At 33.9% G+C, this 23,880-nt stretch overlaps 1 protein-coding gene across 10 annotated transcripts in view; it reads left to right on the forward strand.

Moving 5' to 3' along the window:
* The window catches only part of SPAG16 (sperm associated antigen 16), a 916,366-nt gene that overhangs the window by 131,508 nt on the left and 760,978 nt on the right, over positions 1 to 23,880 (forward strand). For all 10 annotated transcript variants that reach the window (XM_049106785.1, XM_049106782.1, XM_035710943.2 and 7 more), the window contains one exon: positions 7,469 to 7,596. In XM_049106785.1, coding sequence (XP_048962742.1) covers positions 7,469 to 7,596 — 128 coding nt within the window. The remainder of the gene's footprint in view (positions 1 to 7,468; positions 7,597 to 23,880) is intronic.

Raw genomic sequence — 23,880 nt, forward strand, 5'->3', positions numbered from 1 at the left:
TCATTATATTAAATAATGGTTCATAGATATCTTCATGTATTTATCCTAGCACATTGGTTTGAATATTTTCTTAGAATATATTTTTAGAAATAGACTTAGTGGTAAAAGGTATTTGGTCATTTTTAAATTATGTTTGATACACATGGCCAAATTTCTTGAACCTACTTTCAGTATATGAGAATAACTGCACCAATGCACTAATCTTATTTAATATATATAATTTACCAATTTGCAAATGAATAACACCTCATTTGTTATTTTAATTAATTAGTATTTAATTATTAGTGAGACTGAAATCTTTTTACATGTTTCCTGATTACTTTTTGGGTGACATGTGTATTCATAATTTCTATCCATTTTTCTTCAAAATAGTTTAGTTTTTATAATTGGTTTTAAATATAAAAATTAAAAAATATAGAAATTTTAAAAACTACTTAATCAAATATAACTATCTTTTACTTCACAATTTTTTCCTTAATATTATGCTTAGAAAGGGCTTCTGTATTCCCAGAACATATAAACATTACTTGTATGTCCTTTTTGTGGATTTTATGACTTCTTTTTTTAAACATTGAACTGTATAGTCCATCTGGAATTAATTTGGGAGCAGGATAAGAGACAATGTTCTATATTTTCTTCTCAAATTGTTAAAACTAGTTTTCACAGCAAGTTTTATTGCATAATTCATTTTGAGTCTTCTCTGGAGATTTGGTCATCAAAAAATGTAGACTTACGCTCAAAGGAAGCCAACAACGTGCGAATCTCACCAGAGACAATGACCTGCATTGAAAACTACCATACTTGTGGGAAGAAGGTCCTAATACAGAACCTTATTGGCATAGTTAAGATAATGTTCTTAATAGTGTTCATAATAGACTTAGTTGTGGTATTTGGGGGCCTATAAGCAGATTAGAAACAGCAGGAAAAGGAGATTAAGAAAAGGGCAGGAATTACTGTAATTATTATAGCTATATGACAGAAAACTAAAAAGTAGGCAAAGTTGTATTACTCAGTGGTAGTGTTCATAATGATTACCATGCTATTCAGAAGAAAAGGTGACATGATCTTTACACTGTTCTAATTTGATATGTGTCCAAGTAAAGAACTTAGTGATAACTTTAGCATACATTAAAACTGTTTTGCTTGATAGAGTAGAAACTTTAAAAAATAATTAGAAACATAGGATATTAGTTCAAAAATGTTTAAGTACATGTGAAAACAGCATTTTACAGGTATAATCCTCTTCCCTACAACCTAAGGCCACAATAATAAAAACAAATATAAAGGTCAAGAAATTGATCAAATCCCTGAGTAAGGAAGGTTTTCCTTGACTAACTTCTATTTTCATACTTAAACTGTGAATATCAATTAGCTCAATGAGGTCTTGCTGATAATGTCAGCTGTCAGTCATTACTAGATGGTGATGTGTGACGTTTGTCAGCAGGCATGGACTACTTGAGTGATAAATGAAATAATGAAGGCACAGAAGCCTGAACAAAACTTCATTTCTCATAAATGCCTCTCCACATGGGGATTCTAAACAAGAGAAAAAATACATTAGAATCTGTTCTAATGTGATGTTTATTTAATACTGTGTCTATCTTAAAACATTCTTTTACCTTTAATTTTTTTTAAGATTTTTATTTATTTATTCATGAGAGACAGACAGAGAGAGAGAGAGAGAGACATCGGCAGAGAGAGAAGCAGGCTCCATGCAGGGAGCCTGATGTGGGACTCGATCCTGGGTCTCCAGGAATCCGGCCCTGGGCTGACAGCGGTGCTAAACTGCTGAGCCCCCCGGGCTACCCTTACCTTTAAATTTTTTAAAAAATTAATGTAAACAGTAAAGAAAGATATAATATTAAAAGTAAATGATTCTCTTCCCTTTGTTCTGACCTCCATTTATTACATCTATTGGTGACCACTGTTCAGTTTCTCTCAAAGTGTTTTATACATACATTAGTGCTTACCTATGTAGATTCTTTTTATTTAATAAAAATGAGATGGTTTTATTTATATGATATGTACATTTCTTTTATAAGTTAATAATCTATCATAGAGCTAATTCTCTATAAATACATATATAAATTTAGAGTGGTAGTCAAAATATTTAACAACCATTATAACATGGGTACTGACCAATCAGAATGGATGCTGGATGTGGAATGGGTGAAAGGTCTTGGAGGCCCAGTTGTGCTAGGAATTTAATAATTAGAACATGATGGTGATTAAGTTGGGGGCAAAGGTTAGTATCCAAAGAAGTGGCTAAGGTTGGTGGGGGGAGAAGAACATGGAGGACACGTTCAGGGTATCAGTTGTTTCCAAGTAGTATGGATATCTTTCAGTATATTTTAACAATCAGCAGGATCATACTGGTGCACTAGGGTTATACCAATCCTGCAAGTACCTCATTCTGTCTTATATAGTATACAAGAATAACACTATAATTAAAAATAATATATTAAATCAGTATACTGATGTACAACTAGGGTGTTTTAAATACCTAATATTATAAAAAATGCTACAGATCAGAAAACAAAAGCATTAACAACAAAAATAAATTTTAAAAAGAAAAAAGAAAACTTTCATTTGTAATTTGGTAAACCTTTGTGAGGATATCCATAAGGTCAATGCCTAGCTGTGGAACTGACAACTCAATTTTTATTTCAGTAGATATTTCCAATTTGCCCTTTGAAAAAGTTAAATTAGTTTGTATTCACCCCCAAGTGAGAGTCTTTTTCCAATCCTTGGACAATAGTTGACATAATTATCTTGTTAAAACTTGTTTTTATTCAGCTTGATAATTGAATGATTAAAGAAATACTCCATTTTTGTTTAGTCATCATTTTATATAGGGAAAATCATTAGATTTTGGAGTCTCTTAGATTTGTTGTTTCGATTTGGATAAATTACTATGAGTTTGTTTTCTCAACTGTAAAATGGAGTTGGTATAAACTTCAAAGTAATTTGGTTTGACTTATTATTTCAGATTAATTTTAGAATAATTTTCTAAGTTTCCTCAAAAGTCACACTGAAGTTTTTATTTGAATTAAATTAAATATTTAAATTAAACTTTTTAAGAAGTTTGCCAACACAATTTTTATCTGAGTCCATGGAATATCTATATTAAATCATATCCTGCTTTGTGTCTCTGAATAAAGTGTATTTTTATTTCTTTAGACCCAGTACCTTTCTTAATGTTCTATTAGATATTTTATGTCTTGTTGCTAGATTTAATGGAATATTTTTCTTTTATATCTTCTGTTTATTCATTGCATATATGAAACTTACTAAATTTTATAATTTATACTACCTTCATAGTACTATGGCCTTATTATTGTTCCTTTACCCTGTTGGCTTCATACACATCATCTATCTGCCTGCTTATCTATATCTATCACCATCATTTGTCAAGATAATGATATCTGCAATTAGTGATATTGATTGTGTATGTACTTCATTCCAATAGATTCATTGCTTATTTTTTCATTTTATTATCTTCTGCATATTTCTATTCTTGCTTTTCTCAGTGATGTAGTTTTTCATTTATGCTGTTCCTTTGTGAGACTGTGAAGCCTTCAATGGAAGGAGTGGATTCCACTTGTGCTTTTGATCCGGTAACTAGCATCATCAATGATACCTGATATCATTCTACATTGAACAAACATTCAAATGTTGAGTGAATAATCTTGAACTTCAGGTTCAAAACTGGCAATTCCCTTGAATGTCAGATCAATGGAAAGCAAAGAACAAGATAGAGAAGCAGATATGGGTTGAATGGACACAGGGCCTGGAAGACACATAGGTACGCAAGAGATTCCTGTGGAAGGAGACCAAGTAGATAGTTTGGCTTCCTAATCAGGATAGATTCAGAAGATGCCTAACTGATACATCACTGAAATACTAAGAGTTACCCATCAGCTTTTTCATCCTTTGAGCATAAGCAATAAAACTATATTTGATTCCTACTGGCTGACCAGTAAGTTCCTTTTATTATTGATCCTGGGACAAACAGAGATAATCAATAATTAAGTCCATGTGGGATTGGGATTCTGACAGGTGGGATCAAACTAAAATCTGCCTTAATCAATATCCCAGTAGAATATTAAACCTGAAATTTGAGTTAGATAAAATATTTTATAATAAATAAATAGATTGATATAATTCATAATGAATTTACTAACTGGTTGAAATTAACGTGTGCCACTAATTGCAGCAATAATAAAAATATCCCCAGAAATAGCTAATGACTATTAAGGATTTATTAGGTGCTAAGCATGTGATTACCACTTTAAAGAGATTATCTCCCTTAATCCTCAGAGCAGCCTTTTAATCAGGTGTGATTTTGGTTGTATTTTACAGATGAGAGAACGCATCCTAAAAAGTTTGTTAAGCAGCTTGACTAAAGTCACATACTCTTGTATGTGGTGGAACTCAGTCGCTAGGGACAGCCATGATTTTCAACCCTGACTTTTATTTCATGTGGGGAACTTTAAAATAAATACCAATGTTAGAGCCTTACCTTGGGAAATTATTACCTAATTGATCTGAGGAGAGATCCAGTGATACTGGTGTTTTTAAAAACTGCCTGATGATTTCAACAAGTAGGCAGAGTAAAGGACGACTGACCTATCAAAGCATATTACTGAGAGCTTAGCTTTGCCCTCCAGTTGTACCTTGTCAATACAGAGAAATGATAGTGATATGTAGCTTGAAAGAATAGTTTTAAAATTTATTTTACTCCCTCTATTCTCGATGCACAGTCCTTATTTATGTATCCTGCATTTGCCTCACCGACCTGCCTGCTCATTTATTTGCTTTTGTTTCCTGGAATAGTTCAGTATACATGCTGGGTGATAGGAGGAGTCTGACATTTTGCCTCTGTGAGTGCATTTATGTTTAGATAGGATTGCTGTTTCTAGGCTTTCACTGCTCTTTAAATCTTCCTTTAAATAGTTGTTCAGGTATTATTATAATTTCCTGTATTCTTCCCAGCTACACCAAAGAGGCTGTAGCTGATTTGGTTTTATTAAGCCTAGTTGATTAGGTTTTATTAAATGTCTCATTGTTTTAGTTTTATATAATGATTGGTTTAATAGTGCTTGTAAAAATTGCTGTAGATAATAAGTTTATGGTTCTAGATTTTTCCATGTAGTAAAAAAAATTATATAAGACTGGATTCTGATTCACCTTGCTATATTTTCCAGCATAATGGTTTACCGTCCCTCCATTTCCAACCCAAGCAACATTATTAAAGTGAATTATCACAACAATAGTAAAATGGACAAAAGGCATAAACCTACATTTAAAAAAAAAGGAACTAAAAAAAAAATAAACAAAGATTAAACCTAATTGATTAATTTAAGGAATGTCAATATCGTAGTTTTTTTATATGAATTAGCAACAATTTTTCCTAAGCCTTTTTCCTTATAGATATGATTTACATGCTTATTATTTTTATTGTCTATGGTGTCCTGCTAGAATGCAGTCTTCACAAGGAAGGGAATTTTGTCTATTTTGTTCAAGGACATAAGAGTTAAAACCAGTGCCTGTCATGAAATAGACATTTAATAACTATTAGTCAAAGAAATAGTTTACTGAATGTATTCTCTTATTTAACTTATTTCTTTTGTTTCGAGGTTTTATTTAAATTCTAGTTAATTAACATATAGTATAATATTGGTTTCAGGAGCAGAATTTCGTGATTTATCACTTATATACAACACCCAATGCTCATCACAAGTGCTCTCCTTAACACCCATTACCCATTTATTCCATCCCTGAATGTATTATTTTAAATCTAAGCGTGTGTATTTATGTGTATATAGCATTAACAAAATTGTGGTGAATTGCACACAGCATTATATGACAGGCAGTATAGAAATTCATGTAACATTTCTGAAGAGCAATCTGTGGAGAGGTATCATGTTTTTGTTAAATATTTTCAAATTATTTACACTTTTATTTTTAAAAGATTTTATTTGAGAGAGAGAGAGCACAAGCAAGAGGGAGGGACAGAGGGAGAAGGAGAAGCAGATTCCCTGCTGAGCAGGAAACGGGACTCTAAACTCCGTTCCAGGACCCTGGGATCAAGACCTGGGCAGAAGGCAGATGCTTACCTGACTGAGCCAACCAGGCGCCCTCTTTACACTTTTAGACCTGTGTTTTAAGGATTTAATCAGTGAGGTGCTGATCTATAAACAGAAAAGTCTGTTCATAGTATTGATAATTATAAGGAAAACAAATATAGCTGAATGTTAAATAAAATATGATTTTTATTCTTTCAAAATAGACTAAAGTGAAAGTATAGTGATATAATGTAAAGTGAAAAATGAAGGGTGGATAATAGAATATGGTCTCAACTTTGTAAAAATCGATAGACAAATTGTTACATCAAAGTGCTAATAGTAATTATATGTGTGGTGAAAATAAGATTTCTTTTAATTTTTTTCTTTGTAGCATATGGAATACATGATATTTCGATATGAACATGTATTTCTTAATCAGAAAAATACTTCATTCATAAAAATTGGTTTTATCATTTTCCAACTCTAATATAACCTTCACAAGGGCAAGACTTTTCATCTGTTTTGTTCACTGGTGGGTTCCCCATGCCTAGAATAATGTTTGGGATAAAGTAACACTTATAAATATTTTTGAATAAATGAATGAATACAAAAATGACATACCTCCCTCTCTAAAGGTAATTTTAAGGCTTTAAGTATAAGTGGATTGATTACTTCCTTTTTTTTTTGTAGAGTTGAGCAATTAATCCATCTGTTGCTAAATGTTAATTAAGTGCCTGTTTATAGCATATCTTTCTTCCACTGAGGAGAGGCTACTTTCTCCTGGACTATAACATGATCTTTGATCTCCAGTTTCAGTTGCTTGACAGACATGGATTCTAATGTATGTGAGATTTAAAATGATTATGACAAAAAAAATAAAATGATTATGACAGAAATGTTTTACCTTTAGTAAGTGCTTTTAAATTAGCCTTGTGTCCTGAGGCTTGAGAAGAAAATCATAATTAATCCAATAATTTATGTTACTATTCTGTTTCCCATGGGAAGTGTTTTTGATTCATCACGTAGAGAGGACAAAAGAAGTATAAGAATAATCACGGATTTTGCTGACATTACTATTGGGGATGGGAACTTATTGAAAAAGAACAATGACCAATAATATAAGGCAATAGTGTATTGTGCTTCATTTATAATTTATTAGGGAATGTTTTTAAATATTTTTTCCATGTAAACTTATGCAAATAGGTACTTGCCTTATTTAACATTTTATCTTTTTGGCATGTTTTCTCAAGACCAAAATAGGAAGTGAAGGACTTAAGGTAACTCCTAAGGGAATATAATGGTAATATTTATGTTGTAATTTAAGATTAAATAAGATGGTATCAATGTGTACAGTAATATGGCCATTTACACATATCTCTTGCTTTTTCTTTTTCCTCCAGGATTCAGAATTTCCCACAGATATGCAACCTAATCCAAACCTGTATTTACATAAAGAAAATATTTGTCCAGCAAAATTTGACTACAAGCTGAATAGCATTTTTAGACTTCATGAACTTCCAGTGAGCTGGTAGGATTCTTGATGTTTTATTAATGCTTTTGAGATTTTATTGTCATGTCTAAATTGTGTTGCTCTTGTAGCCATTCATGGTTGGAGTGGTTTGCTCTTAGCCTGTCTCCAAATTGCTACTCATAACAGCAAAAGAAACTGCATATAGCTGCTGCAAGAATCTTAAAACTAATTGGTTTTGGCACTTGGTGGCAGTGCAGACTAAGTGCACTATTGTGCATATTTATTGTAGAGGTTGTAGTTCAGGCATAAAATGAAGCATAAATCTTTTCTAGAGAGGTTTGTACAATTTCTCTTATTAAAGATAAGATCTCAGCAACTATGCATTTCATTTGATTATTTTACTTACAATTTTACCAATGTATGTTTTTTCCTCATTAACAAATCATTTATTTTGTTTGTCTTGAGGATTATAGTATCATGAGGCACAATCACATCAGTTTAAAGACAAAACTTATTACTTGGGATTTGTTAAAATGCATTATTTTATGAATCTGCCTATTTATATTAATATGAAACTTAAGTCTTATAAAATTTATACTATTATTCAGTTTTCAAGAAAAATATTAATATAGACAATCATATGGTATAGTATTCCATCTGTGGTATATTAAAATTTTAATAAGTGGTCATCTTTTATATATGATCATGGATCTATCATTTTGATTATGGTGTAAGTAATATTATTTTCTTACATTTGTTCATATATTCCCAAGCTTATGTCATCAATATTCAAGAAATTTTAGATTTATAAAAAAATATGTGGCAACATAATGTAATTGCTCCTATTGTACTTAATGAGGACAAATGTCTCAGAATAAAATGTTAACCAACTCTAATAACTTTTTTTTTTCCAACTCTAATAACTTATATACATTAACCTGTGGTATTTTTTTTTCATTTGCAAACTTTGCTTGTAATGACTGGATATGTTACTTATTTCTATACTTTATTTGTCTATTTCCATGTAGCAAGAATATTTATTGTCTGTGGTATCTTACTTAAGAATACAGCAGATATGATCTTATCTGCTCTGATCAAAACCAGTAAGTTAATGAACCGAAAGGGTCTTTTGGTAAAGGAAGCCATAAAAATGACACATTCATACCTTAAGTATTCTATTTTGACTTAAAACAGTTCATTTGCATGCAGATGGCAGCCTTTTGATGTAAGGCCGTGGCATTTTCTTTGATTAAGTGATTGCGGATTGGAATTCTATGCCATATTTCTTGCATAAGGTATACCAATAATGTATCATTTACAGTTTCAATTTTGTGATTTCCTTAATCTGAAACAAGAACTTGAGACACTCGGAAGATGATCCTCTCATCTTTCTGTAGCATTAATTTAATTTTCATTGACAGCGGTTCTCCTTATCACACTCATATTGCGTCACCTTGATTAATCTTTGATTACAATAGCAAGCACAACTGGGATATAAGGAGGGTTACTTACAAACTCCTTGGAACTGTGTAATCATGGACCTTAGCTGGTGGGGAGTACCCTGTGCTGGTCTACTTGGGTGTGTTCTGAGAGCTCTGAGCAGTCAAGGTACAATGAGCACAACTAATGTATTTTACAAAGAAAATAGGAAATGCTGGTCAATTCAGCAATTAAGTAGAGATTAAGGGAAAAACTTCTATTAAATGAAAATGAAGAGAAGATGAGGAAGGGGGTATGTTTAACTTTTAGTAAAAGTCAAACTCTGGATTTCAACTTAATTTATTTTCAGCCTTTGGAAAGACAGCTGCCCTGGTAACTATTCCTGTAATCCAGGGAATAATTTCTCTGTCACAATCTTCACTAGTTAGCCCACTAGGAGAGAAGACTCTAACATTATAAGTTAGGCAGTAAAAAAAATATATATATAAAAAAATCAATCACTAATGGAAAGAATAATCACTAATCTTCTAGAGTAACAAAACTCAAAGGAAGATTAAGCTGTGACTTTGGGACGACTTATTTACCTGAGCCTTTTCTTGCCTGTCTTGCTCATTTCCAATTTGTCTCAGTTGCTACTTCCTTATACCACGGGTTCTTCATTGTCACATGCTTGTTTCTCCTCCCGCTCTTATTTTACTTCTTTCTCTATACTCTCATTCTATACTACATCCTTCACTAGCCATAATATAAAATTCAGTTGTAAATTCTCAGTGTTGCTCAATTCCATATTCTCTGTTAATTTTAAAACCAAATTACTTCCTGACCCCACATACACACACAAAGGTTTGGTACTTTATGGTTTTTTTTAATGTTTATTGATGCGTGTATATATTTCTTTTAGTAATAAAGAAAAGGCTTTTTGTTTTATGAGTAACAATTTGTTTTTGTTTGTCAGTTACCATCAAGAGAAATTATGTTCTTCTTGTGTTATATAGATTCCTTAACTTTATCAAAAAAACAATAATAATGATAATAAAAATGTATCAATAATAAAAATAAGCATCTATAAATGCCAGAATTCTGCTTTATATACGCTATCTTTAACCCTTGTATTTCTCTAGGGTATTTAATATTTTCCCATTTCTCTCTCTCTCTGTTTCTCTCCCCTTCTCTGTCCCTCTCTGTCACATACACACATATGTACACTTACAAATGAGGCTCAGACATTTTGAGAGTCACAGAGAAAGAATTTGTATCAGATCTGGTTAACTCAAAAGCAAATCCCCAGTGAATAAGACATGCATTACTTTAAAGAAAAGTACTGAGGAAATAGTGTCTATTTTTACAATCAGGCATACAGATTTGGCAGTAACATACAACTATATAATGTATGATTTTGGCCAATATCCTTCCCCCCCTTTTAATTGCTTTAAACTTAAATATTAAAATAATTAGATTGTGTTTATATGCAGAATTTGTTAATTATATGTTCTTTCCTTGGAAAAACAGATTTCTTAAAATGTATTTTTACTATGTTTTTCTAACAAGGTCAAAATAAAATAAATGCATTTTAAATTCCAGATAATTTAAAAATTCTTTTTTTTTTAAAAAAAGATTTTATTTCTTTATTCATAAGAGACACAGAGAGAGAGAGAGAGAGAGAGTCAGAGACACAGGCAGAGGGAGAAGCAGGCTCCATGCAGGGAGTCCTATGTGGGACTCGATCCTGGGACTCCAGGATCATGCCCTGGGCTGAAGGCAGGTGCTAAACCGTTGAGCCACCCAGGGATCCCCTAAAAATTCTTAATGTCTTACTAATTTGCATTTTTATAGAGTGAAGTTTCGTAGGTTGAAGAACCAGAAGGATTTTAAGTCAGATTAGGTAAGGGAGTTTTTAAACTCTGATTTAGATAGATATCTTTTTCCTACTTTCAACAGGATGGTTCCTATCAGCATAGAAAATGTCCTTCAGTAACTCCCATTAGTTAAAAAATACTTTTTTTGTCTTGAGCCAACAACAAACAACCCACCATACCTATGCTGTTTCCTCAGGAGCTACTCTGCTCATTTTTATCAAAAAAGTTTGGCTGAAGTGCTGATGAAACTAGCATCCTCTACATGTTCTTTCTGTTTTCCTCTTCAGTGGAATTTCCCTTCTTTCCTCTGCCCTTTCAGTCATTTGGTCTTTCAGTGCCCACCACCAGTGCCGCTCAAACATTTTCTTTACCTCTTAGGTCGGTCAGTACAACCTACCATGCCTGTTTTTCCCTTCCTGACTCCCATTATTAGTATGGTTCTGGTTTCCTGCTGACTCTCAAGCTGTCCTGCTCAGCATCCTCAGGGGGCTGTTCCTCTTTTGCCAGACTTCTGGTTGATAGATTCTGTTTCCCTCCACTCCTTCCTGGCTCAGCCCTATTACTTTTTCTTCTCATTGCTATACTTCCCCAGGTGGCCTCTCCCATCCTCAAGCTATAAATACTCTCCATATGGTAATAATCCTCATGGTGATATCTCTATCATTGACTTCTCTTCTGAACTTGTGTATCTAAGAAATGTCTCCAAATTGTCATGCCTACAAAGAATTCTGTTTTTTTTTTTTTTTTTTTTTCCTGTCAGGAAACCTGGTCTTCTACTCTTCCTCATTTTTGTAAAAGCAAATTGTAAACTTCTGTGAATATATTCAAGTTAAAGGCCTAGGTGTCATTGGGATTGCTAATTCTCTCACCCTGCACTTCCCAGCATTAAATCTATTAGTAAGTCTGATAGGCCTTCCTCCAGAATGCATTTACATTTTTCTATCTCTGACACTACTGCAAAAGTCTGCTAATTCACCATACCTTACCCTGTAATAATTCACTCACTTCACAATAACCAAACAGATCTTTTTAAAATGTAAACCTGATCATTAGATTCCCTGCTTTAAATACAATATGTCTTCCCCGTTGTTTTAAAAAAATCCAAACTTCATCCTGTGGCATACCAGGTTCTGCAAGTTGTCTCCTGCCTACCTCTCTCTGGCCACATGGTCCCTCACACTCCCTGCCCAGTTCCCTCTGCTACCTCAATCTTTCACTCTTTGCAAATATGCCACATTTACTCCTGACCCAGGTCTTTATACTAACTCTTCCCTCTACCTGTGTTGTTACATCTCTCATTTTTGCATGTCTGGTTTTCTCATCTCTGATATATCAGTTCAAATATCACCTACCCAGAGAGGCATTTCTTGAAAAATGTAGCTTATACTTCTTTCTTCACTCCCCCAGTCACGCTTAATCCCATCATTCTACTTTATTTCCATCATGTTTCTCTGTAGGCATGCCATGCAGCATAAATTGTAAAGTGTTTTATGAAAGTAAAAAAAAGTTCATGAAATGTTAGTGTTTTTCTAGTTTATGTATAGCAGGGATGGGCTAGATACTCACCAACCCAGTTTTCTTTTCCTTGGGCCCTGGAAGATTGTATCTCCCAGTCTTCTGAACTAAGCTAAGTTGCGTGATACTAATTCTGACAAAAACCAGTATACACCACTTCTAGAACCAACCCCTAAGGCTTCCATTGGTATTATTCTGTCTCCATCCTCATTTTCCTAAGATAGAATTAAAGGACTTTGAAAGTGATGAGCCACATGCTAGAAGGAGCTTGTGTTCTTGAGTTATCTGTTGCTTGGTGAGTTCCCAACCTCCATCAAGCTTTGTCTGTGGTACTACTTTAATGCACTATATATCTGCAAAAATAGATGAGTTAGGCTATATAAGGTGAATGAAATAAAAATTTAAAAGCCTGGTAGTACTCTTATATTTACTCATTCATTCAAGAAACATTTCTTGAGCATTTGTCAGGCACTATTCTATTCTGGGCTATTGACTAAATAACACAGAAATCTGCTCCTAGGGAGCTTATATTTGCTGTAAGGAACAAGGAATAAACCAATAATTAACACATCTATGCTTTGGTGTGGTTGATGGCCATCAGTGCTGGAGAAAAACAGCAGGACACAAGGAAATGGAGTGCAAGGTGGCTTCAGGTTTAAAGAGGGAATCCAGGGCTGTTCTGAGATTTCATACGATAGGAACCTAAAATGGATGAGGAAGTGAGACATGAAGAGAACTAAGGATTAACATTAGAGTTGGAGGAACAGCAAATGCAAAACCCTTATACTGGGAGCATGTCCAAAATATTCCAACAAGGAGACCAGAATAAACAGAGTAGGTGAGCTTAGAAAACAGGAGGAGAAAATGAAATTAGGTACTTGGGGACCAAAAGGGGTTTGAGTTAGGGGCCTTTTAGATGGTAGTAAAGAGGACATTGAATTTAATTCTGAGAATGCTGAAAAGCTATTGGAGGATTTTGAGAATTAATTGATTTGATCTACATAATAATAAGATCACTATGACTGCTGTGTGGAAATTAGACTGTCCTAAAGGGTTAAAGGTGGATAGAAGCTGGACAACTAGTTAGAAACTATTTCAGTAACCCAGGAGAGTTATGAAGATTTTCTGGGCTAGGATGACAATGGTGTAGAGGCTAAATGGTGAAAGATTTTTATTTTTTGATGAGAAAGTCATCAGGGTTTTCTTATACGGTAGATGTGGGGGTGAGAGAGGATTTTAGAGATGAGTCCAAGGTTTTTGGTCAGAGCCAATGAAGGTACAGTAGCCATTAATTTTATGGGCAAAGCTAAGGGAAGGGAAATTTTAGAATCTGGAGCTGTGTATATTATGTTCGGGATGCCTATTAAACTTCCAAGAAGGTTTAGATTTGAATGAGGCCCCTTAAAGTGTGCTGTGAACATAATCCTAACTGTGTGTATGACCTGGCAAGTGGTTAGGTTCATGTCAGTACTAGTTCATGCACTTTCATGGAAGCCAACTCTAGAAATAAATAAATAAAGATAATAAATAAAGTAACTTTAAATGCCAAAAAAGGAGCATTTAGGAGTATAATTTTTTAACATGGGTCAACATAAAGCTTAATTTCTCTGATTGTTTTGGCTATAAATTATATATGCTTATAAGAAACTGCTAGTTATGTTTTAAGATGTAAATTTGCAAATTAAATATGAAGTTATTTTTATACCTATAAATATAACAGGTATTTTATAATGTATATTTATAATAAATTTAAATGATATTGTAATTGTTATGATGTTTATATTCTCCAAATAAGCAAAGAACTTGCAGTTTCTTGAAGCTTCAAGAAAATTTTCCTTAGGAGGGTAATGGTTATATACAGATAAAAATGTCTGTAAGCATTACTTATACGTAGTGTACAGAATAATTTAAAGTAGTTTTTATACTATGAACATATATCCTGCTAGTTTTGTAGTTTCCTATCAACTTAATAAGGTATTCAGTTAACTTCCATTAAATAATGATAATATTTATGCCATTACCTTTTAAGAAGGAAGAGGTACATGAATTTACAGTAAATGTAAACATACATTTTAATGACCTGTTTATCTTTTTGGGTGTGTTCCATGAATAAACATATCATCTAATTAGGAGATTAGATTTTCAATTTATTTCAGATTGTCTTCAGTGCCCTTGAGTGTATCTGCCTTTAGCTTTAAACTAACTTTGTTTAGACACTTTGGGTTTGTTGAACAGCTGTCATCTTCCAGAAGGTGTTCTGATTTGTTTTTTGGGTCAACTTACAGCTAAAATTATGGAAAGGTCTTTTCATTGGTTACGGATGGTGCACAAAGCATTTTCAGTTCCAATGTTTTGTAGATTCAGAGAGAAGACAGTTGCCCTTCTGGGGCAATAATAGTTTTTCATTCTGTTTTAATTACATAGATCCATAGTAATAACCACAGTGACTTACAAGAAGACATTGTTGGACATATTATAATTATATATGGCAATTATTTGTAGTACCAACAATATATAAAAGTCCCACCTATTAACTAAGGTTGGTAAAAATAAAACTATGCCTGTCTCCCTTAGGACATACATAGTTTCAGTTTTTGGAGCAGACAAATCATTCAGTTTTTGCATAAAACTTTTTCTTGAATATATTATTATGATAAGGCAAGTCAAATTTCCATGAAATGACATTGCAGTAATAATATTCCAGTAAATATGGAAACCATCTCTCACTTCACTGTCTTGCTTAGCTAAATGCTGGTATTGCCTATTACCTACTGTATGATAGAAAGGGAAATAAAAATTAAAAATAAAAGATATGGAGAATGTCAGGGAAGGTGGTTTAGAACAAGTACCAATGTACCTCTTTATTTTTAGCATTTTATTTAGTATTTCAAACTGTATATACATACTTAAACTCATAATTCAGTTTACATAGAGGTGGCAAGACTTGATGAAGTATGAGTAGTCAGTGGTTCCAGCAGTTTCTTTCATTACTGGTGGATTGCCTCACTTAAACTTGCCAAGACCTTATCTTTAATACTTGGTAAAGTTGTTGCATGTGGAATGGTATCTAATAATTTATTTTTTCTTGCTATTCACAATTGTATGGTGAATGGGTCATAAACATTAGTGCTTGTGCTGATGGGTTTAAATCTTAAACAATTTCAGCAATTTAATATGACCATGACTAGCTTGTTATCATCATATTCATTTTGTATTTATTACTTTTTTATATCAAAGGTGTTTTATAATCTAAGAGCAAATAATATAACTTTTTATTAGATTTATACACCCAACATATTGAACAATATTTATGTCCTGAATTCAACTTTACTGACATGATCTCAAAGCAATGACGTAATTCAGAGTACCTCATAAAATAGGACATTCCAACTTGCATGTCTTGTAAGTACCTTGAATTTAGCAAGACTCCAAGCTAATTCCCTTTTCCACCATCATCCCCTTCCTCTCCAGCACCACCTTCTTCTTTCTCCCATTTTGGTTAGTGACATTGCCATCTATATAGTCACTTAAGATGATCTGTGAATCTTGAGTCCTTTTTACCACTTACTATTATATTCAGTCAGTCACTTAAGACTGTGTATTCTATATCCAAAATGAGTTTAGCAGCCATTCATTTGGTCAAAGCCCATCATCTATCACTAAGCTCCTCTAACAGCTTCCTATTAGTCTCTGCCTCTAATTGTCCCTCCAGGTAGAACTTATCTCCCTCTACTGCCATTGTAATAATCTTTCTAAAATGACATATTTTATTTCTGCTTTAAGATCTTGAATTGTATTTTAAGACCTCAAGACACACTTGGGTCTTCCCAATCTAGCTCCAGCCTATTTTTCTAGCTCTGTTGTGCCCCTTGCCTCTATACCACTATGTTCTACACTCAGTGGAAACTTTTCACATGTTCATGTCTTGGCTCACATTCCTTTGTCTGGAATATATGTACTTAATTTTCACTATTTGCAAATACTCAAGCAACCTAAAAAAAATCATTTTCTATAAATCAAACCTCCTTTCTGCTCTCTTGGCACTAGATATAGAATATAAAGGCACATATGTCCTGTTGAATCCCATTATGTGTCTCTGTCTCCCAATCTCTCATCAAGGACTCTTGAGGGCATAGATCATGTCTCATTGTGAATAACACCTGACATGTAGGAGGTGCATAGTATGTGTTGAAGGAATGAGTTCATGGATTTGAGTGAAAATATTATGTGCGGTCGTAAATCTCTAGCTAACTTTTAAAAATATCTTATCCACTTATAATCTAGGTAGCACCTGATGTCACCTTGTCCTTTAAATTTAATTTTGCTTGACTGTCCAGTGATTTCTGTGAATGCCTGTGATCCAAGTTTCCTACTTACAATCATACTCTGTGCAAACAGAGCAGCTGTTTGCAACTCTCACAGTTCCTAGAGTGAATTTGGTCATGCACTCACAGCCCAGTTCTCTCACATTTGGTGGGAGGTACAAAAGAGGCTTCTTTAATACAGCTTGCTTTATTTGCCCGACACTGGTTTCCTTGCTCTTGCGTGCCTGTCTCCTCAATAGTCAGCCCCTCATCCTCATATGTACTTTCTCTTCCCAGTTCCCAAACATCTGATTTTTAAAAAGTATTCCTAACACACTCACTGGATTCTTGACTCTTCTACTTTTCCCTCACATACTTGGCCTCCTTGATTTGCTTCTGAAATCTGACAGCTGAGTAAATTTTAACCCTGACCTTTGTGACCCAGAACCTGTGTGTTCGCTCCGTCATCTCCCAGATCTATTCCTTAGATGTCCAACCTGGTTTTCCAGATTTTTATCCATTTGAGGAATGAGGGTATTCCTGACAATCTGAAGAATGCTTTCATGAGAAAATCGAACAACAAATATAAATTTAGAATATATTGCCTGTTCTTAAATGATTCCATGTACTAAGGACTTTTCAACTGATAAAGAATATGTGAGAAGGAAAATTAGGCATTCTGGGTATTGCCAATATATGAATGTCTTAGATATGGGACAGGCAATAGTAACAATATAGTCAAAATCCTCCTCTTTTTTCAATGAGATCATTACTGAGGAGGAGGTGAAATGATTTAGTCAAGGTGAAGGACATGATTGGGTCACATTGCTAAAATGTGGTGCTATATGTGAAGGGAGAATAAGTTGTTCTCAGTTGGGATAAACACGCCCTTCCGCCTTGATTTTCTTCATTCCTTCAATACTTATATACTACATTTCTACCATGTATCAGACTCTATTCTAAACATTGGGGATGAAATGGTGAGAGACAGAGAGATAGATTGATTTATTTCCATGTTTCTATCATTACAGCAGTAAGACCTAGGGCCTAATTATTGACTGTGAGCCTGGAAGAAGTGGATGGTAGAGGATTGATGTTATTTTAGGCATTAGGGCAGCATTGTGGGGAGAAGGGCAAAAGGAGTCCTGCTGTCATATGTGGGAATAGAGATTAAATAGCTTGAATTTACTCTGAGTGTTCTCTCTGAAAATTTTCTCCAAAAGGTACTGAGTGCCTAAGTAAGGATTTGGGCCTTTCCAACAGTCAGTAGTTCCTGATCACATTAGAACAATGTCTGGAAATTATGGTGGAGCTGGGAGGAAGGGAAGGTATGTTTAAACAGTGTGTGTCAAGCATAATGAGAGAGGTATGATTTATGATATAGAATGAAGGCTTTTTCTTTATAAATATACAATAATTCTGGGGAGGATAGGGAGAGATCTTTTCCAAAGGAAAAAAGTAACTAAATTTCTGATCCCAATATGAGTTCTAGATTAAAATTTTCAAACTTGTGGTATATGAGACAGTTCTTACAACTGCCATTGCCATTGTGTAGGTTTTATCATTTTAATTCTATTGTATTAAACCAGACTCATATCAAAGATTTCTCAAGGGGTCTAACAAATTGATGGTAAGTTGAATAATACTTATCTTGATTTACTAATAATATTGAACATTTCTTGAACTGATATTAACTGCATGTGAAATTATGTTCTAGGAATAGAAAGAATTTATCTGTATTTGGTTTACGTTTATGCTTCTGGAAATACAAATAACAAACATATCACTTGGTGAAACAAAAAATTACATCTACTTGTAAAATTTTCCATCTTTTCTTCCTAATATCCTTTTATTTAAAATAGTCAGAAACTGCTATAATAACGCCAGCAATTCTCCAGAGGGAGCCAAATGTTCTGTATATTTAAAGAGGAAGAATGATCGATAAATGACTCTATCACAATTTCTCGGGGTAATTTTGAGAGTTTTTTTTTTTTTTCTTTTGGGAAGAGTGTACCGCAGTACAGTTAAATCTAGTTGTCTAGTACATAACATATATTTTTTTCCTTTTGTGCTTGGTAGAAAATTTACATTTATTTGTATTATTTTGGTACATATTGAAAATAGATATTGGATTGATTATACTAAATCCTTGTTATTCTGGGAAACTAATATTCTTGATGTCAATTTTTGTTGCTAGCTATCTTGAATGTAACTATTTTTCTTTTTAAAAAGAAACCAAAAAGAGAAAAATGATGAAAATCATTAACTCACAGATTTAAGTGTACTGAATTAATCCAAATGAAATACAGTCTTAAGCTATACATGATTTAAGAGTTATGTGAATTTATTTTTGTTCTGCTGGGTATTTCTGGAGTGGTTTTTTATTTACCCTGGAGTAGTACATAGTAAGTAAAATACTTTTTTTTTTTTTTTGCATTTTAGAAGTTTTACCTCCTTTATACAAGGAACCACAGTAATTTGGTTTTCATTGATTACCTACTGCAAAGTCATTTAGTTTGAAGTTTAAACTTTCAAATAATAGGCTAAATAATATAATGGTTTATGAACTAGTCTTTCTTTACTGTAGATCAGCTAACATTTGTTCTTAAGTCTTGGATGCGGCCCATACAACAATACTCAAACTGAACATCTATTGAGGAGTTGAGCCAATCACTGTAGTAGAGGCTTATTGTCTCAGTTGATCCACATTAAAATTCCTTAATATGGCACTTGTTATTTACCTGTTTTACAGTGAAGGAATCTGAGATTTCAGAATGTTTGGCACCTTACTCTTCATTGATTGCTGTGTCTTTGTTTCACCTGTATTCATGATTTGTGTGAAACTTTTTGTGGTTAAAACGCATAAATTTAGGGACATAGTACAGGTTAGTGGTTAAGAGTACAAAGGCTAGTGCTAGCTTTGTTCAGATTGTGATTCTAGTACACACCTACCCTGTGACTTTGAGCAAGTTGCTTAACCTATTTATTTCTATTTCTTTGCAGTAGCCCTATGACCTTGGACAAATGATTTAACCTCTAATTCTAGTCTAAAAAAATAAGAATTATTATTTTATCCCATCCCAAAGGGCTGCTATAATGTTTAAGTGAATTATTATTTGTAAATAAATAACTCAGGATGTTATAAATTCTAAATGTTAATAATAAATAGCTTAAAGATCTAAGAAAAGGGGCTAAATTATATCACTTCCATTAGGAAATTACTGATGATAGAACAAATTTTATAATTTTTGGTAAGGAATACTCTATTCCTGGATGGCAGTTTTCTGAGTTTATCGAAGAATTTAGTCATATGAGACTTAAGACTTAAAAAGGCATTTTTTTTTAGATTATTTTACCCCAGTAGTTTAAGGAATTAAGAAATATCATGATCTTACCAAACCTGGTGGATACAAGTATACCTTCACTTACATTCTGCATTGTCAAAAATTATTTAAAGCAGTTAAAATATACATTTAATACTGTAATTAGTAAAATTAAGATAATTAGTTAAAAAACATAAGTAAAATTGGAATGGAAGTTTTTTATTTTTTAGGAAAAACTCTGTTTTTCCTTCCTATGTAGGAAAAAATCCAATTTTTTCTACCATGTATTTCTTCGCTACTGTGTGTTTCTTCCCCAAGTGCCTCCTTTACCTTTATAGAGAACACTTCACTTCTGACAACTTCTGGCCACAAATTGTGTAGAGGTTTTCCACACAGCAGGCAATTCTCTGTGCTACCAGATGCGTGTCCCACTTCAACTCAATTCTGATACTCCCTATTTGAAGATATATCAGATTCCACAGGATAAGGTTTTAGCCCTACAAGACTAATTTTCCCTCAGTTCCCACATCTACCCCACTCCCCACTTCAGATACCAGTCACAAGCCCAGATTGTTTACATGTACTTTGACTGACTGGCTCAGGTTCAATTAATTTGCTAGAACAGCTTATAGAACTCAGGGAAATACTTATATTTAGCAGTTTATTAAAGGATATGATAAAAGATACAAATATAAACATCCAGATGAAGAGATATATATAGGGCTGGCTCTGGGAGAGTCCTGAGAAAAGATTCTGTCCCCATGGATTTGGGGTGTATCACTTTTCCCAGCATGGGGAGGTGTTCACCAACTTGGGAGCTCTCTGAACCCTAAGCTTTTGAGATTTTATGTGGCTTCACCATGTAGGCATGACTCATCATTAACCCCATATTCAGCCCCTCTCCCTTCTCGATAGAATAGGGGATGAGGCTGAACATCCCAAACTCCTAATTATGGGTTGGCCCTCATCCAGGAGCCATCCAGGGGCCCAGAGTTGCCTCATTAGAATAAAATATTGCTATCACCCAGGAACATGTGTTCCTAGTGTCAGGAACTGGGGTTGAAGACCAAATATTAGAGCAAAAGATGCTTCTAGTTTTCTTATCACTTAGGAATTTTCAAGGGCTTTAGGAGCCAGGAACCAGGGACAAAGACCAATATATATTTTTTATTATCTCACAATTATACAAAATCTATATCAAGTGATACCAACCATTTTCTAGAGATAGATCATAATTTTGACAATGGTTTTAGCAGTCACTCATTTAAAAAAAAGAAAAGGTCCATGACCTTTACCTTCTCACCTTTAGAATCTAAGAAAAAGAAGACATTGAGTGGGATATTCAGCCTTTGTCTTTAAATTGTAGGTTAGCTCTTGTTAAAGAATCAGTTCCCATTAGGAGCCACCTGCCCTAGAGTTGACGAACCTGGTTCCTCCAGTCTGGGGAAGATCCTACCTATCCTGTCTAATTTGATTCTGATTGCATCACTCCATTCTAAAGAACTTTCAAAGAGTACCCATTGTCCACAGGAAAAAAAGTTTAAACTCTTCCATGACACTCCTCAGACCTTTACTTATCTAGTTCTTGCTTACCCCTTCAACTCTTTGTCTCTACCTACTTATACTCTAGATGTTTCAGTAGCTGGACCTTTTCACTTCTCAGAGGCTGAAACCAAAAACATTAGGTTCTGTGTGTTGATTGGGCTGAGCTATCTGGTTTTGTTTGTTTTCAGTGGTTTGGCTGAGGTCACTCACTCAGCTGTATTCAGCTGGTGGATGTAAAGTTCCAGCTGACATGTTTGATGTTTCGGTCTCCTTTTCTCCCCTGCCCCTTCCTGTCTTCTCCTATTTCATTTTATTGGATTTCTTTGTGTGACTCCCATTCCTCAACATGATTTCCTGGATTGTCTTACAATATGGTAGCTGGCTTCTAAAGGTTAGGAACAGAAAGAATTTAGTGCTCCTCTTAGTATCTGAGCCCTGGGCCTGTAAGTCCCAGAGTTATTTTTGTTAAATTCTATTGGAGAATCACAGGTAGCCAAGATTCCAGGGGCAGGAAATAGATACCCTTTGATGGATGGAGTGGCATGTGCACACACTGCGAGATGGACTTTTTAGACCATTTTTGAATGTTATCTACCCTACTAACCATACTGATTTTAATTAATTACATTTATTTCCTGAAGCATCCTTTGTCTTGATTTCATGTGTTACATAATCTGCTTCAACTGTCTAAAGCATTTATTATATTCATAGTTACCATGTCCTTTAAAGAAGCCTTACTTGACCTAACATATTTAGACTACCTTCCCCTCCCCGTGGAATCCTGTAAGTGGTAGTGATTTTTTAAATCAAAGCATATATCACAGTTACGTGCTTAATGTCTGAGTATTTGAATCTCCTGCTGCTTATCAGCTTCATGGGAAAAGATCCAGGCCTTCTTTACCATAAAATCCTAATGCATGTACAGTTTGTGACATATAGATGTCATTTAAAACCTAGTTGTTGGGGATCCCTGGGTGGCACAGCGGTTTGGCGCCTGCCTTTGGCCCAGGGCGCAATTCTGGAGACCCGGGATCGAATCCCACGTCGGGCTCCCGGTGCATGGAGCCTGCTTCTCCCTCTGCCTATGTCTCTGCCTCTCTCTCTCTCTGTGACTATCATAAATAAATTAAAAAAAAAATAAAACCTAGTTGTTGGAGGAATGAATGAACAAATGAATGGATATTTAGAAAAAAGGAGAGTTTGCAGGTTTACTGGCCAAGTCACATGCACTAGATATGGAGGATTTTTAAGGACTCTTCCGATAGAGATATGAGTTAGCCAGTTTCTCATCATTAGATATTTTTTCTGTAATTGCATCCTGTGCCTTGTGAAATTTTAATGATACAGACACACTATATATGTTGCCCTGTTGAGAATGCAAATTAGGCAATGGGTGAAGTTATGTCAGTGTTGATTCTTTCCAAAAAAGAAGATGGTTGGGGTTTTGCTCTTTGATTGCCTTCTCTATGCATATCACCATATTACTTTCACAATGGTTCCTTTTAGGTCTCTTCATTGAATACATAAGAAATGTCATGTTGACATATTAAAGTACATTTCAAAGAAACCACTTTGGAAGAATGTTTGATGGTGAAACCACCATTCCCATTGGTCCTCATAATTGTTCTCCACAGGTCAAGTTAAGGCCATAATGTCAACTAAATATTCTAATGTGAAATTGGCATTTTCATTTTGGGGGAGGGTTTGTGAAAAGTCTGAGGACCCATTTATGGGTGCCATATGAATGTTGCAGAGAAAGCTAGGGGACAAACTTCCCTTGTTTAGAGGAAATTTTCCCATAGTTTAGTGCTACTTTTAAAAATAAATCCTAAAATAACAATTTTGTGATAAGAAATAAAGGAAATTTTTAAAATGAAAGTGAAATAGTAAAACTTAGAGGTTTACAAGTTTAAAAATAAAATGTGATAGATAGAAACAAAAAACATGTTTAAATTTCAATCAAGGAAAAATTTTAAGAAATAAAGATGGAGAGATATTAAATTAAAAACCTAAAGAAGGAGCCATAAAGTAGAAAAGTTAAACTAGAAGGTTAAAAATAAAAATGGTTTTCAGTGTAAAAATGAAGACAATTAGAGGTGTTTCCTTTATGTTTTTTCTTTATGGATTTTTCTTTATGCCTTATAAACAGTAATATATGTCGAGTAAAGATAAGGAAAATCAGCTGGAAATAGGGAGACTAAGGATAAAAGATACAGTGAGCCAATTGAAGTTGAGGAAAGGAGTAATTTAAAACAACCAGTGAAAATCAAGGCAATTGGAAATCCAAAAAAAAAAAAAAAAAAAGGAAAAGAAAAAAAAAGCAAGCTGCTGCTTCGTGATAAAATTGTACGTTCTATA

Source organism: Canis lupus, chromosome 37 (assembly GCF_003254725.2).
Source record: "Canis lupus dingo isolate Sandy chromosome 37, ASM325472v2, whole genome shotgun sequence".
NCBI classification, from domain to species: Eukaryota; Metazoa; Chordata; class Mammalia; order Carnivora; family Canidae; genus Canis; species Canis lupus.